This window comes from Rattus norvegicus, chromosome 10 (genome assembly GCF_021556685.1).
Source record: "Rattus norvegicus strain SHRSP/BbbUtx chromosome 10, alternate assembly SHRSP_T2T, whole genome shotgun sequence".
In the NCBI taxonomy this organism is placed as follows: domain Eukaryota; kingdom Metazoa; phylum Chordata; class Mammalia; order Rodentia; family Muridae; genus Rattus; species Rattus norvegicus.
The window spans coordinates 94975024-94991039 of record NC_141543.1 but is presented as its reverse complement, the minus strand read 5'-3'; the positions used below and the strand labels follow the sequence as shown (position 1 = coordinate 94991039).

The following is a 16016-nucleotide window of genomic DNA, read 5'->3' as shown; positions in this document are numbered from 1 at the left end:
AACGAGCAAGGCTAACTTCTAAATGTACTTTCGCCGCAGGATCACATAGGACCAGTGTGGTGAGACATTCTTTGAGACACAGTGCTCGGCCCAAACGATGCTCAGAAGAGCTGGAGGGTGTGCCCCGTGAGGGTGGGACAGAAGCCAAGCTGGTAAGAGACCGGGGACAAGGGACTGAGTCGGAATTTGACAAAGCTCCGGAAGGTCATGGACAAAAAGAGGGATGGTGGGAATGAGATGGGAGCAGTGTTTGGGGAACAGCAACATTCAGTAGCCATGACCTACTGCTCCACTCCTAAGCAAGTGTATAGAGGGAAAGCTCTCCTCCAAGGGCACATGGAAGGAAGAGAGCAGACTCCTCCACGACTGTGAGCAAGAGGGGAATACAGAAAGACTCGGGAGCAATGAGGAATTTAGAAACAAAATATACAAAGAACAAAGTCAGATGTGGTGGCGCACACCTTTGATCCTAGCTCTTGGGTGGCAACAGATCTCTGTGAGCTTGAGGCCAGCCTGATCTACATAGTGAGTTCCAGACCAGCCAAGGCTATATCACAAGACCCCCATCTCAAAAAATAAGACAAAGAAGAGGAAATCACAAAAGACCACAGGCAAACTATCTCTAGTCTTTTTTTTTAATTTTAAAAACAAGCAAAGTAAAAAAATGTATTGTGGGAATTAATATCTCCGGTTACATCTTATCTTTTGTTATTGTTGCCATTGTTTTGAGACAGGATTTCTCTGTGTAGCCCTGGCTGTCCCGGAACTCCAACTCAGAGGTCCACCTGCCTCTGCCCCTACAGTGCTGGGGTTAAAGGTGAGAGCCATTACATCCAGCTGTTAATCTTCGTCATGGAATTCGTGTTCAGGAGCTGAGGAGATGGCCCCATCAGTGAGCTTTGTAAGCTAAGACCCGAGTTCCATCTCCAGCAGCCACGCGAACAAGTGTGCTGTAACACTCCACCACTGGGGAGGCATCAACAGGAGAATCTTTAGGGACAGTCTAGCCTAGTTAGTGAGTTCCAGACTGGGGGAGAGACACGTCCCCCCTCTCCTCCTCTTCCTCTCTCTCTCTCTCTCTCTCTCTCTCTCTCTCTCTCTCTCAAAAAACAGGCAAAAAATCAGGATGTGGTCACATGTGGAAGGAGATGGTGCTGGGGTGGGGAGGGAGAAGCCTACGGACAGATGCCGATGTTCTGGTTCTTCCGGGTATGGGGAAGCTCAAGGTTTCATCTTGTTATGACATCCCATAGATGATGCATTTGCTTTGTGTGCGTAAAGTACCGTACAATAAAAAGCACCGGTTCGTCCACCAGTTCTCGGAAGAACAGCTGGTGTCTGTGTAGGACGAGTATCAGTCACACACATGCCACCCCTTCTTGTCTGTGACACTCCAAGCAGGGCAGCAGGGTACTCTCCCCTAAAAGGCAGATGTGCACCTCGACCTAGCCTGCCAGCAGCCTCAGGCGAGCTTATTCACCACCCTTCTCAGGGCTGAAATGACCAATGCCTCAGCCATATTAAACCTGCACAGGCCAGCCCAGGAGCCCCAGTAAAACTCCCTGAAGCCACCACATCTGACTTGCCTACCTCTTCCCAGGAGCCAGGGGCTGAGCGGAACACCAGGACACAGGGTCAGACCAGGGTCCTCACTGAATCACTTGCATCCTGCCCTGAGCCACTCCCACTTTGGTTTTCAAATAAGGTGATAATTGGAACACACCATCACAAGGTGGATGGCTTTCCCCAAGCGTGGCCCTTTCTCTAGGGCAGGATGACCTGCATTCTTTCCTGCCCCTGAGTACTCACTCGGACAGCTCTCGCTGTACTGGAATGACCTGCACACCGCCCATGATCAGCCACTGTCAGCTCAGGCCCTAGGTAGCAGGGCCTTGCAACTTTCTTGACAACACAGTGCCCCCACCTCCATTCCACATGCAAGAAACGGAGGCTCAGAAAGTCTGGGAGCCACCAACCGACAGGTCTGAGATGTGCCGTTTTCCATGGCCAGCTCTCCTTACAGGTCCATGAAGGGCACGGGCTAGAAGCTCAAGGCTGGCCCCTGCATGGGTGAGGAGGAGATGGTCGTCCAGATCATGGGAAGCAGTTAGAGCCCCACCCGAGCTTCTGAGGAGGGATCCTGAGTCATTGGCCCAACAATCACTAGAATGATAGTGCTCCCCCAGCTGTGCTCCCCCAGCTGTGCTCCCCCAGCTGTGCTCCCCCAGCTGTGCTCCCCCAGCTGTGCTTCCCCAGCTGTGCTCCCCCAGCTGTGCTCTGCACCCTACAGCCACTATATGAGGTCCACTTGGGTCACAAAGACACACAGCAAAATTCTTGTCCTCAAGAGCCGATCCCTTCTTTGGAAGGATAAGAGAGATGCCAATGAGATGTGACTGGGAAGCCAAGGAACAAATGACAAGCGTCAGTCAATCTTCCTGGGGAGGAGGAGGAGAACATTGGGACACCTGGAGCAGAAAGACTGGGCCTCCAAGCAGAACACACTCAGCACTGCCCTTCAGCCTAAGACCTGTCCCCAGATGCTGCCTTGCGTTTGTGCTGTTTGGCAGGGTGGGCGGAGATGAGGGCGTCCCACTGAGACTCCAGGAGGGGCTCAGGGGGAGCAGGTGCTGGTGAGAGGCCTCAGTGAGGCAATGGAACCAACCTCACTTTGCGGAGTGGTCAGGAGTCCTCATAACCTCCCTAGGAGAAGGCAGGGGCAAGCACCAAAGCACAGAGCAGTGATGTATGGCAAGAAGAACAAACTACACGGCGAGATTAATGATGGGCAAATGGGAGGATTACTCACTATGTAGACGCCAGACCTTGTCTGTCTCATATAATATTATATCCTTTAATCCTCGCAATCCCCATTTTACAGAGGGAAAAGTTGAGGCTCAGAGAAAATAAGGTCACCCAGCTACACAGGCAGAAGCCCAGGGCTGTCCCCTAGAGCCATGCTCTAATCCTTTCGAGTGAAAGGAGGCTGAAAGCAGGCAAGTGAAGGAGAGATGAGAGTAGCCAGGAGGAGAGCCAGGCGGGGGCTGGATGGTGCAGGGTCATGGGGTTAGAGAACACTACAGTCAGGTAGGTGTGTTACCTGATGATGTCACTGCCCTTCTGATCACATCATCGAAAACCGAAAAACAAGCTAAGCACAGGGAAGGTCATCTGAGACCGAGAGTGGCAAGATGAGGCCCTGGAGGCGAGAGGGGACACAGCTGGGACAGTCCCCAGTATAGCAGCTAAACAAGAGATTCTTCTTGTTTAAGGCGAGTCCGTGCTGCAAGGCTGGAGCTGGGGGCAAGGGACAAGACGACCAAGCCTTCTCCTAGATTCTGTGCTGGGAGAACCTGGACAGACCTGTTTCCCCACCCAACCCTTTACCCTGGCCAGAGTGTATGGGATGAGAGTATTAAATGAAGGCTGGACATTCAAGTACCAAAGACTCAAACACCTCACCTCAAGTTAGCAAAGTCAATATTCCGCATTCTACTGAGATCCCTGACCTGGACTCAATGCAAAATTTAAATTGTAAACAGTATTAGTCTCTTCAAGGAGTTCATTCTAGAAAATGGTGACACGGGAAAAAATAGTCCCAGCCTCTACAGTGCTTACCCTCCCTTTGTCTCATACCAGACACCTAAGCTAAGCCTCCAGGTATCCACAGCCCCTGCAAGTATCTTGTCCTGACCTCCTTTTGGGAACTCTGGTCTACTCTAATAGGACAGACTTCAGGCAGAAACCCACAGAGCTCAGGAGGCTCACAGTCAACTGGGAAGGATCCCCCGGACACTGAGATACCTGGAACATTGCCAAGGTGGGTGTGAGCTCTGGGGACGTGTAAGCAATGGGATTCCAGATCCTGGCCCCAGAGAGAGGGACACAATTGTCAGATAGTGGGCAGAGCCCTGTGCCTGAAAGGCCTGGGTAGGACCCCTCATACCTTGGGCCAAAGGACTGTCGTGGACTCCAGGAACAAGATATCCAGTCCTCAAGGGCAAACGGAGACCCTTCAGTGATGCTCACATCCCAAAGACCAAATGGAAGCATCTAGGCTTGGACTAAGTCTGAAGACAGTCCTTGAGGGAGCTTCCTGGCTATCGCTGAGGGGCTGTGAACCCTGGAGGGCCTGACTTCCCGCAGTCAGCATCTAACTGGAGCTGCAGTCTACACTGCCTGAGAAGTGGTTCTCTTTGGGCGCTCAGTTTGTCACCTGCAGAATAGGAAGAACAAGAGAGCATACTTCTAAAGCTGTCGGAGGTGTGTGACATTCTCTCTATGCACACGAGGCCGAGGCCAGAACATCAGAAAGGACAGATAGATTACTTGCTGATTATTAAATTCCGTTCCCTGGCTGTCCACTTTCTGGAGGCAAGGGGCTTTTAGCTTCAAGGGCATGACAGAGTCAGGGCCATCCTTGGAAAGCTTTGGAATCTCTCACCCTGCAGAAGCATTGGAGATGGAGGTCCACCCAGGGTAGATTTGGATGCTCTTTTTACTGAAGTCAAGGGACTGGGTGGGGTGGTCTCTAGGGCCAATCAAGGGCAGGAGCAGAGAGATAAACTGAACCTTTGCCAGGCGCTCTGCAGGCCGGGCTCCCCTACCTGCCCCTACCCTGAAGCTCTTCTCTGCTTCTACTTTTGTTTGTTTGTTGAGACAGGGACTCTCGTCACCCTGGCTGCCCTGAAATTTGCCACGTAGGCCAGGCTGGCCTTGACCTTACAGAATTCTACCTGTCTTGGCCTCCCACATGTTGGGGTCAAACATTCCACAATGCACGACGCTCTCCTCTCTTCCTGTGAGGCTCCTGCCACAGCCATGAGGAGGTTCAGCACAGGCCTACTTGGGATCTCACCCATAGCTTTGCCAAGGGAAACCTGAGCCGAGAAAGGCCATCCTGGATGGTCCTGAGTTTATCTCCTCTTCTCTCTCTCTCTCTCTCTCTCTCTCTCTCTCTCTCTCTCTCTCTCTCTCACCCACATGCTGCCCTGAACTTTTAGAATAGCTTCTGGAGAGATGGGAAGGGGTACTTGGGTACCCCTAGTGTCACCTAGGTAGTGGTATCAAGAGGACCAGTTAGTTATCTCCCACCATGAGACAGGACAGACAGGTGTGAGGAGGGCCAAGCAAAAGAGAAGGCACGGCCGCAGCGGAGAACAGAGTCCCCAACTAGGTGCGTAGTTCAGTTGGTACAGTGCTTGCCTAGCATGTAGGAGGCCCTGGGTTCAATCTCCAACACCAATGAAACCAGACACAATGGCGTATGCCCAGCCCTGGGGCAGAAAAGCAAGAGGGCAAGGAGTTCAAGGTCATCCTTGGCTACAGTGTTTGAGACGTTGCCTGGAAAGAAAAAAGAAACAGATTCCCAAGAGGTGCTGTGACACCTTCAAGCATAGACTAGCATGATGGCGTCCCTGAAAACAGCATCCCTAAAGACAGGGATTCTAAAGACTCCCAGGAGACACAGACAGCTCTTCCCCCAACCCCAAACTGTCAGCTCAGAGCTGCGTCTCGGAAACAGCCATTTTTTTAATTCCCCACCCGCCCCGTTTCCCTCGTTCTTTCTTTTGTGGAGACAGAATCTCATTGTATAGCCCAAGCTGGTTTCAAACTCGCAATCCCCCTGCTTCAGTCTCTGGAGTGCAGGGATCATAGGCATACTGCCACCATGCTGACAAAACGAATTTTGCTTTCTCACTTTCCTCTCTGCCATGCCTCTTTTCAGAAAGAATTCAGCACAGCTGGTAGCCCACATCCTGTTCGAAGGCCAAAATATATTTACGGAGCATCAGTAACTACTACACAGAGACCAAGCATGGAGAACTCAGGATGCACCAGGCATGGGGTCTGCCTCCAAGGAGTTTAGAATACAAAATGTTTCTGGATAAATAGCAGAATGGAGTTGAAAACCCTGGACCAGGCAAAGGAGAAGACAAATGTGCAGCCCAAGGTCAGCTCAGGTGCAAACGTCGAGTATCAAGTCTAGCTAGCTCTGGGGTTCCTTAACGGCCGGTACATAAAGGAAACGCGCTTTATAAGCAAGGACAGAGCATTCTGGCTTCTCAGCGGGGAAATAATGCTGAATGTTTTGCTGTGAAAGCCAAGGACAGATTCAACAGCCCAGAAACAGCAACTTAGGGCTAGGAGAGGGACATGAATTCTGAGGCTCAAAGTGCTGAGATCATTCCTCAGAAGCCATGGGAAAGGGTTGGGTGTGGTGGTGTGCCCCTAATCCCAGAGCTGTCGAGGCAGAAGCAGGAAGACTCTTGAGGCTCACTAGACAGCTAGCCTAGACTAATCAGGGAGCCCAAGGACTCAGTGAGAGACTGTTTCAAAGCTAAACAGAGTGCCCAAGGAATGACTCCCTAGGTTGTTCTCTAGCTGCATGCTCAAATACACACACGAATAAGCTCCCCGCTACATATGCATACGTAGCTTCTCCCCAACACACACACACACACAGAGAGAGAGAGAGAGAGAGAGAGGGAGAGAGAGACACAGAGAGAAAGAGAGACAGAGACAGAGAGAGACAGAGACAGAGAGAGAGGGAGGGAGAGAGAGGCACAGAGAGAGAGAGAGACAGAGAGAGAGAGAGAGAGAGAGGGAGGGAGAGAGAGACACACAGAGAGAGAGAGACAGAGAGAGAGAGACAGAGAGAGAGAGGGAGGGAGAGAGAGACACACACACAGAGAGAGACAGAGAGAGAGAGAGAGAGGGAGAGAGAGACAGAGAGAGAGAGACAGAGACAGAGAGAGAGACAGAGACAGAGAGAGAGGGAGGGAGAGAGAGACACACACACACAGAGAGAGACAGAGAGAGAGAGAGAGAGAAAGAGAGAGAGAGAGAGAGAGAGAGAGAGAGAGAGAGAAGAGAAACCACTCTTACTAGTGCTTCTGGCCCACACAGGGTGAAGTTTAGATGCCAAGGAGAAAAGGGGACCGCGAAGGACGAGGACATGGGTAGATGGGTGGTAGGCATTGACCTGTCTTCCAATTAAGAGCATAGAGGCCCAATGATTGACCAAGGCCAACCCTATTTGGTCCAAGGGGAGCAAGAAGCTTGCATGGTCACACCGCACCGTCCCAACTTGAGGACAACCTGACCGATTGCAGGAAAGCTCCAGTGACAGATGCCTGTCCCCAGTCAGAGTTCCTAGACTCTTCAGAGTGGGATCCATGCTTTCGAAGTAGCGGCTCTTAGTGAGATCGCACCTTTGGAGAACAAAGTGTTACAGGAATAAGCAACTTCTCCTCCTTCTAACTAGGAAGTCGTCTTCCAGCCTGAGTGGAGGCAGAACGTAGGCTCCAACCCTGTGGAGGTCTGTGTGAAGCAGCTGCCCATCCTTCTGCTTGGAAGGATATCTTCTAGTCTGTGCAGACAGCCACACAGCACGCAAGGGCACCTGCCGGCGCGTCCTGCCACTTTTATACGCACAGCATGAACAGGGTGTTATGTGGAAGAAGCTCTAACACACACACATAGAGAAAGTCTTCAGTCTGGGCTGAGGAGCAGCAAAGCCCAAGGGAACAGACATGGTGGAGACATCCCAGCATCCAGCAGAGCCACAACCGTCCACTCAGGAGGGCCCCATTGCCTAAGAGACACCGAAGGCCCTCCACAATTCAGGGCTGTCAGCTGCATGACGCAAGCCAGACAGGATCTGTGCTGGGCAGAGCAGAAGTAAGCCATGGGCAACCTGGGGGCAAAGTCCTACTGCCTTCCCCAGCTCTGAGGAGGGAGGCATGCAGAGGTCCATGTTCTATCTTGTGTTGGGTTTGAGGGAGAAGCTGGAGAGGGGTTCTGAAAGGCATGTGGTATAGGTAGGTTGAGGCCAAGATAAAACAAAGGGGGTCTGGAATGACAACCTTGGAAAGCCACGTTATAAAGTGTGGAGAAACCAGAGAGAGGCAGCGTGCCGGTTCACATGGTCGCAAGCCTCCATTTGCATTCATAGCAGGCACTGGAAGATTGGTTTTCCTTGCCGATCCAGCTGGCTCTGACAGATAAGTGGGATTCTGCGCCTAGGGGCAGGTTTGGCAGAAAGGCCCTCCCAACAAACCTGGTTACAGGGTCCTGTTGCTCCCATCCGCCTTGCCAACACAGGGGCACACAAAGTCTCTTCAAGTCTCTGGAGTTTGGTTAAGGAGTAGGGGCCGTGCTGCTGTGGGTTTTCTTGGCATTCCCTGGGGGTGTTTGGATTTCCTGATGACCTCAGGCTTTGAGAGAACCCTTCTAACTGCCTACCATGCCCTCACATCCACCCAGACCTCCTACCCCAGGTCTCAGTGGGGATCAGGCTTGTGGGCTTTTCATGGACCTCCAGAGCTGAAACTGGAGCATACCTGGGTCTCTCCTCCCCTCAGATTCTACTCAGAGATTAGGGGTTCACTACAGATACTCTTGCACCTCCTCTGGGTAGGGCTCTTGGTCAACTTTCTAGCAGTGGTAGTTGCTGACTCTGGGAGGACAGATATCCTGAGCTCTCACTAGTCCCACAGGCAGGGAAGGTATGTTATTGCCCATTTGACAGATGAGAAAACTGAGGTCTGGGAAGGTTGGCAACTCAGCCTGCACCTCCAAGCTGCTCATGTATAAAGTTGATGGTCTCTACCCTGCCCCTGGAATCAGTTCACAGTCTCCCACTAGGCACAGAAAACTCAAACGTCCCTTGGCCCTGTGCAGAGACCACCACTTTGGAATAGGAAGACTATGTGCCCTGCATCCCCAACCTTGAAACTTTCTCTCACTCCTCTTGTCTCCAAGCACAGCACATTTCTGGGTCCCCAATCCTTCCTTTAGATGTGTGAGCTTGTGGAATTCACTCCACATGCATTAATGAGGCCATTTTGAGAAGGCCTGCCTCAGGGGGAACCGGAGAGCCGTCTGCTGTCCCCATCCTGACCCCTGCCAACTCCTGCCAAGCTTAAACAGGCAGCCAGGTGCTGCAGGCCTTGCCACCTGTACCCCTGCCTGTCCCATCCCTTTTGGGGCCCCTGACCCAGAAATTGAGTATCTGAGGCTGACTGTGTTAGAGTCGCCCCACTGGTCAGCACCGGCAGACAGAAGTCCCTCTCGAGAGCTTGTCACTAGGCAGCCCAGGCAAGCTGTGGGGCTCCCACCCTCTGGTACAAGGCCGATGCTACTTCTGCAGTCCTACAGCAGTAATCGCACTTCCATGCAACGGATCATCTAACTTGAAGACATCGAGTTTAGCCTCTAAGCACAATGCCTGGTCTCTTGCCCCCATGGGCCCCCAGGACCCAAGCCACAGGACAAGAAGCCAACTTGAGGGTCTTCACAGGCAACTACACTAAGGGAAAGTGGAGAGTGGCTATGCGGAGGCCCGGGTGGCTTAGCTATTCTGCAGAAGCAGGGTGGAGGCTCAGTGATCCTTCCCAGCATCCCACTCTTCCAGTGAGCTCCTCAGCCTGTCCCCAATGGGAACTGCCCCCCCCCACCGCACCCCCATTCCTTCCCACCTCCTCTTCCTCCTCTCGGGGGCCTAGCACTCACTCAGTACAGGGGATTCACTCTAAGAAGATCCCTATTTGGAGCTAGGACATTACAGGTACCAGGCCCGGAGGGGACGAGGTAGAAGTCTCTCCTTACTGTCGCCCCACATACCTCCACCCCCCAAAGAATGTAATTAAGTAGCAGGCTTCTGCCAGGAGCCAAGCTTTCTGTTTTCCGTCTATAAATCACCTTCTGAGTCATCCCCCAGCTCCAGAAGCAACTTCACCTCATGCTGGGGCTGCTCCAGCAGCCGGTGCCCCAAGCCTACCCCTCCTCACCAGGCCCATGTGCTTTATGTCCCCACTGGAAATGACACAGGCTTCAGAAGACTGTGGGGTATCAGGAGAATTAGGGGAGACCCCAGATCACCTCTGTCCACCTTACTCTTCCTGCACCAGGCAGCAAAAGAGCTGAACTTTCGGGGGGTGGGGACTGGAGAGATGGCTCAGTGGTTAAGAGCACTGGCCAACTCTGAGAGGTCAGAGTTCTGTGGTTCGATTCCCAGTTCACACATCTCACACACGGCAGCTCACAACTGCCGGTAACTTTCATTCCAAAGGGATCCGACTCCCTTGCACGGCATACATGTAGGCAAAACACCAACGTACATAAAATAAAAACAATGTAAGAAACCGAACTTCTGCTTTTGAAGAAAGATACAAGCCTGTAGGCACGAATGCCAAGCATACGGAACGAGGAGAAATAAGAGTATGAGAGCCAATTCCAGAGGGTTCTTTTGAAGAGGCAAGTCAGGATTCAGGAGCAGACAGAGGTTCAAACATTGAACTTCCAGCACCACACAGGCAGCATTCTGGGGATTTATCACCGATGTTCACGGGGTAGAGGCCATAACTTTATTTTCATATGAGGAAACTGAGACTGGGAAAAGTCATTCTGCCAGCAGCCTGGAGACACAGGAATGGAGAGCCCTTAGGTGAGGTTTGGAAGTGCATTAAGAAGGCATGGCAGTATTGGGTAGGGGATGGAGTTAGGGCAGGCATACCAAGCTACAGGCCTCAGGTCTCAGGCAGGTCCCCATTGTATCCCTGAGACTCTGAGAAGATGAATGGACACCTCTCAGTATAGTCAAGAGAGAGGCAGGGACCTGAAGCCCAGAGTATGACGGAGAGTCACCCTAGGTCACACAGCCAATGGATGGTAAGCTCAGAACTCAGATGTGGCTCTCCACTTCCTGGCTGAAACACTTCATCTCCCCAGAGGGAATAGAAATAGAATATGTGGTGACCCAGTCTTCAAGAGGGATGCTGACCGGGCGGTGGTGGCATAAGGCTTTGACCCCAGCACTCAGGAGTAAAGGTAGGAAAAAGGATCTCTGAGTTCAAGGCCAGCCTGGTCTACAGAATAAGTTCTAGGACAGCCAGGACTACATGAAGAAACCCTGTCTTGAAAATCAAAACAAGACAAAACAAAAAAGGGGGGTGCTGGGTAAAGGAAGGGTAGGCCCTTCTTTTCAGTTGCTTTGGTAGGAGGCCACTGGATATAGCTCTCCCCTCCCAGCCCACCACATCTTCCTGCAAACACTGAGTTCTGTAGTAGCAGATGGGGAAAAACTTCCTTGGACCAGCCTGTCCCTTAGGGACTCTTAGCTGGGGCCCTCTGGTTGCCTCTTAAATGGAGGTTGGAGCAGAGGCCCAACAGTGAGAGACCATGGACCCTGGAGAACTCTAGCTGAGTTTACAGTGAGTAACCGCAGCAGGTACCCAAAAGGCCTAGACTCCTAGGTTACCCCTTCTGATATCAGGACTCAATGCAGGTTACAGACCCAAGACCCCAAGACCGCAGAATCTGTGTTGAGAAGCGGGCCACACCCAGCATTTACCTCTTGGTTGCAAAGCTGGTAATAAGACACTTGGAGATTTGGGGGGAACTTTCCTCTGACAGCTGTGCCCCCCCCAACCCCTACCCCTCCCTCCACTCCGTGCCTTCCTTCCTATATATTCCTGTACGTTCTGAAGGACACAGCTCCTGGTACTAGCTAATGTTTGACCAGTTTTCTTGTTTGTTTATTTGTTTAGTAATGTGTGGTGCCATTAGGATACCAACAGATCTACCACCAATGGAGCTCCCTCTGTAGCTCGAGGCCCCACCCACCATAGGGGGTGAGCTGTGAATTCATTTTCAAGGGGCCCTGACCTTCATTTCCCCCACGGCAAGATCTTTTCTGGAAGGGCCGATGGCCACCCTGCTAAAACTTGGCCATCCGAGCTGGTATCTCCCATCTGTCTGTCTGTGGGTCTGTCTGTCTGTCTGTCTGTCTGTGGGATCAACAGCCTCCAGCTCAACTCCTCTGCAGCCCGAGCCCCAGCCAGCTGTAATTCCTGCCTGTTATAAGTGTTAACACCTGGCCTGGGGCCTTCCTCCCCCGCAGTCTCCAGGTGCCTCTCTGGGCCCAGCCTACTGACCCCCACTGGGGTTTGACTGAACACGTTCCCAAGCCTCAGAGAGAAGGCTGTTGGGTGGGCGTTGAGCAGGGGAGAGGATGTGATACATGGAGAAACTGAGGCAGGGCTAAAGATAGGCACTCGGGTGGAGGATGGGCTCTGGAATAGTGCAATGAGAACCCAGGTGCCCTGACAGGCTTGGAGTCCTCAGCAAAACATTTCCTCCTACACTGCAAGGTGGTTGGGCTGACTGGTGGTTGGGGTGAAACATGAGGAAAGTGACCCCCAAAAGGGGGGAGGAGTCACTGGTCCTCAGCCATACAGTGTGAAGTGAGCTGTCTAATAACACCCAGCCAACCAGGCCCCTGTTATCAGGGCATCTCCTGTGGAACACATGGCACAGGACAAGGTCCTAGGAAGATCGTATTCCTCAAGAGAGAGAGACAGGTTTCTTTACCAGGAGCTAACTAGTACTAACGAGGAGAGTTCCAGAAATCAGGCTTGTTGTCACTACTCCTGCTCCAAGGCTGCCAGGCTGGGAGGCTCTAAAGCATTGGGCTTCCTTTTAGAGTAAGAGGCCCTCCAAGCCCCTTCCTCATCACCTTCCCTCAGAGTTGGGGCCCAAGCAAGGAAGAACATGTACAAGGTACTGGAGTAGGGGGTCTTCCTGGGGGTGATGTGGACAGAAATCCCAGCTAAGCCATTTCCCCTGTAAATCCCTCTTGGGGAATGTGAGAGTTGGGTGGGCCAAGGAGGGCAGGCAGTTATGGACGCAAATGCTAAAAGGACTGGAATCTGCCTGCCTCGGGGCAGAGGGGGGATCAAGAATTTGAGGCCTACCTACTCTCTAGTTCCAGCCCTGAGAAGGTGATTCATGTCCCAACCCCAGCTCTAAGACCGAAGGGAAACGACCTCGGAGGAGGGAAGGCCTGTGGCCACAGCCCTCAAGCAGACAAGGCATACTAGTGCCAAGGAAGGCCCTGCCCCCACCCAACTGGGATTATGTCCTCGGCCACCTTCTGAAACCTCCACTTCCTGCCTGTCCTTCCCCTCAGGGCCATGGGATGTCCACCAACCACCCCCTCAGGTGTCCTTCATGCCCACATGTCAGGTGTCAGCAAACATGGCCACAGACACATAACCACTGGCACAAAACTATGTCACTGGCATTTGGGGACAAGATCAGAAGCAGGCCTAGACACAGCCCTCACCCAGGTATCGACAAGGCCCACTCTCATACTTCCAACCACAAGCTGGTCATGCCACGAACACTGATAACATGCACAAAGACATTTGCTGGGCCTTCCCCCTTACGCTGTCAAGAAGGCCTGCGCGTGTGGAGCGCGTGTGGAAGGGCATACACATGCACAGGCAACACACGGGTCCAAACACAAATACTGCCGTGTCCAGCATATAGGCAAAAGGCGGTCCCCTTTACATGAGCAACAATACTTCTAGACTTCTGTCTCACATCCCAGAACCAGCCACTTGCTGATACTTGTATGCCAGATATAGCCTACCCTGCCGAGGGCCACGGATCCCCTAGGCACACACTGCAAGGTTTCGCACAAACAGTTGCCCGGGTTTCAGGCACTAACAACTTCTACCCAGAGACACACTGGTGCACAGACACACTTCTTAGGGTCATAGACCCAGAACACACTCTATACTCCACGCAGAGAGGTAGTAGCCACAGGCACTGACAAACCACCATCTCAAAAATACCCATACACACATACCCTATGGATCAGACAAAAGCAGCCACCTGGTCCCCCGTGACCCCCAAACAGGCCATGTGTGTAGCATCACGTTATCGCCTGCCTCTGCCTTCCAGGTTCTCCTAATGTCACCTGCCTCTGCCTTCCAGGTTCTCCTAATGTCGAATGACAACCTAATCTAGACATTCTTGGACACTACTATGCACAGAGCCCACCTCTACCACCATCTAACCCACTGCCCCCAGGAAGTGCTGTCTTCCAGTTCCCAGAACTAGCAAGCCCACTCTTCTCTTTCATCTATGTCATCCCTGGGGCTCCAAGCATCTCTTCCTATGCACCCCAAGCTCCCCGAGAAGGCAGAGCATGGCCTTGGCTGGGGGAGAAATAAAGTCCCGAGGCAACCTCTCACCAACCGGCAGAACCTCACCCTGGAATCTCTGGCTGCCCCCCCCCCCCCGGCAAGTACAGACTCTGTATATTCCACACAGGAGCCCAAGTCCACGGGAGAAAAAGGTTGTCCTTGGGGTAGCTATCAACCTAAGGAACAACTCCTGGACCCTCTAAACAGACCCTTGGCCAGGCCATGACTTGGGTGCTTGGATTCATGACTGCCACCTCCCCTGGCCTTCAGACACCCCAAAGCATATGGGAAAAGGCTTGGGGTGTGGCCCAGTATCTTGTAGGCTCTGAGCCTCATATTGCAGGCAGGCTTGCAGGTAGCAGGCAGGGAGTGGGGCACACAGGCAGCACCTTACCCTGGTAGCTCTTCTCTCTAACTTTCACCCCAGGGGCCACTCTCCCTCTTACTCAGAGGTCCCAAATTCCTCCTCCTCACCTCCCACCCCCAGGCCGCTAGCCGCTGTCCAGGAGAGGAGGCTTCTTTTATTAAAGTTTTCCGGAATGCAGGGGGCTGGAGACTGAGAAGAGCTGGGGTGTAATTTAGAAAACTGGTTTTAGTGTCTTCCCCTGTAGGACCTACAGAGGGGGAGTAGCAACGAGGCTTGGAAAACAGGGGAGTCCCTGGAGCTGGGGCTTCCAAAAGGCGGTTTATCTTCCAGTGAATCCCCTCACACACCCACCAGTTCCAAGTACTCCGCCTGCTCGCCTAGTGTTATTTACTATAAAATGCCTTTTGTATCCGTATTTCTCAGGGACAGAATTCCCCTTTCCCCCACCCTTTCTTCTAGCTTCTCCGTCTTCCAAAAGCAACGAATTTGACATGAAGAACTGGGTTTTCGCTTAAAAAAACAACAAGCCTACCCCTCCCCAAACAAGTACATTTTCAAAGAGCCCCCCACCTCCCTTTTCTCCGGGATGGACAAGCAAGGAACGAATACACCCGGAGCAGCAATGGCATCTTGGATCAGCAAATTCTATATTCACTCCAGAGGCTTAAAATTAATCTAGAACAGAGTGGGGAGAATCTGCTGAAATAACCCCCAAGTCCCCTGCTTGGGATCCCCAAAGCCCTTAGGGTCTGAAATAGGAAGGCAAACGCGAGTATTGTGGGGGAAATCTCTTGACCGAGACACCGAAGAGGTGCGGTGGCGAAAAAGGACAGGATAATTTTACCCATGGAGACCCTAAAATGGAGAAGAGGAGTGGCCGGGCCCCAGGGACAGCACAGAAATGCAACTGTAAGCAAACGAAGGGTCTTCGGGACCTCAAAATTGGAGTGGGAGAGGGTGAAGACTAAGAACGAGAGACCTTCAGGGGTAGGGAGAGACCTCCCGCCTCTGCGGCGGGTAGCAGGGAAAATGGTGATTATCCGAGAAGCCAGGAGTTGGATTCGGAAGGCGACACCAGCAGAAGATCCAGTAGGGGTGGACGGCTGGGGGGCTAGCGGGAAGCAAGAAAAAAGGAGCCCCAGGCCTGCTGCAGCCCAGACCGGGCCAGCGCCCCCCACCGTCCCCGGGCGCGGCCGAGAGATCGGGGCCGCAGGCAGACAAGAGGCAAGTCTTACCACCAAATTGGGTAGCCGGCGAGGACCCTGGTGCCACTGAGCAGGAGGCCGAGTAGCAGCCCGAGCAGGTGGGGCTCCATTAGAAGCAGCGCCGAGGAGGAAGTTTGCCGGCGATCATGAAGAGGGGGAGCGACGCCCCCAATAGTTGGAACAAAGTCCACTTGAGGTTGGAAATGACTTTCGGGCTTGTCAGAGGCGCACCTCCACCCGCAGCCGCCCCCCTCCGGAGCCCAGCGCCGAGCAGCCGGGTTTGAGGATGTCAGCGAGCAGCCAATCAGCGCCCGCGGCCTAAGGTAAGAGATGAGTCTGTAGTTCAGCCTGTCAATCACGGGCCCCTCCCGCCCGGCCCACAACTCCGGCTCTGGGAAGGGCATCTCCCGGCAAACTTGGGCAAAGCCTGCGCCCCGGGCGCACGGA

General features: G+C 52.9%; 1 protein-coding gene across 1 annotated transcript in view; it reads right to left on the bottom strand.

The window, feature by feature from the left end:
- Positions 1-15774, bottom strand: part of Wnt3 (Wnt family member 3) — a 43697-nt gene extending 27923 nt beyond the window's left edge. Inside the window, 1 exon segment of the mRNA NM_001105715.2 lies at positions 15600-15774. Coding sequence (NP_001099185.1) covers positions 15600-15679 — 80 coding nt within the window. The 5' untranslated portion in view covers positions 15680-15774.
- Positions 15775-16016: the final 242 nt, after the last annotated feature.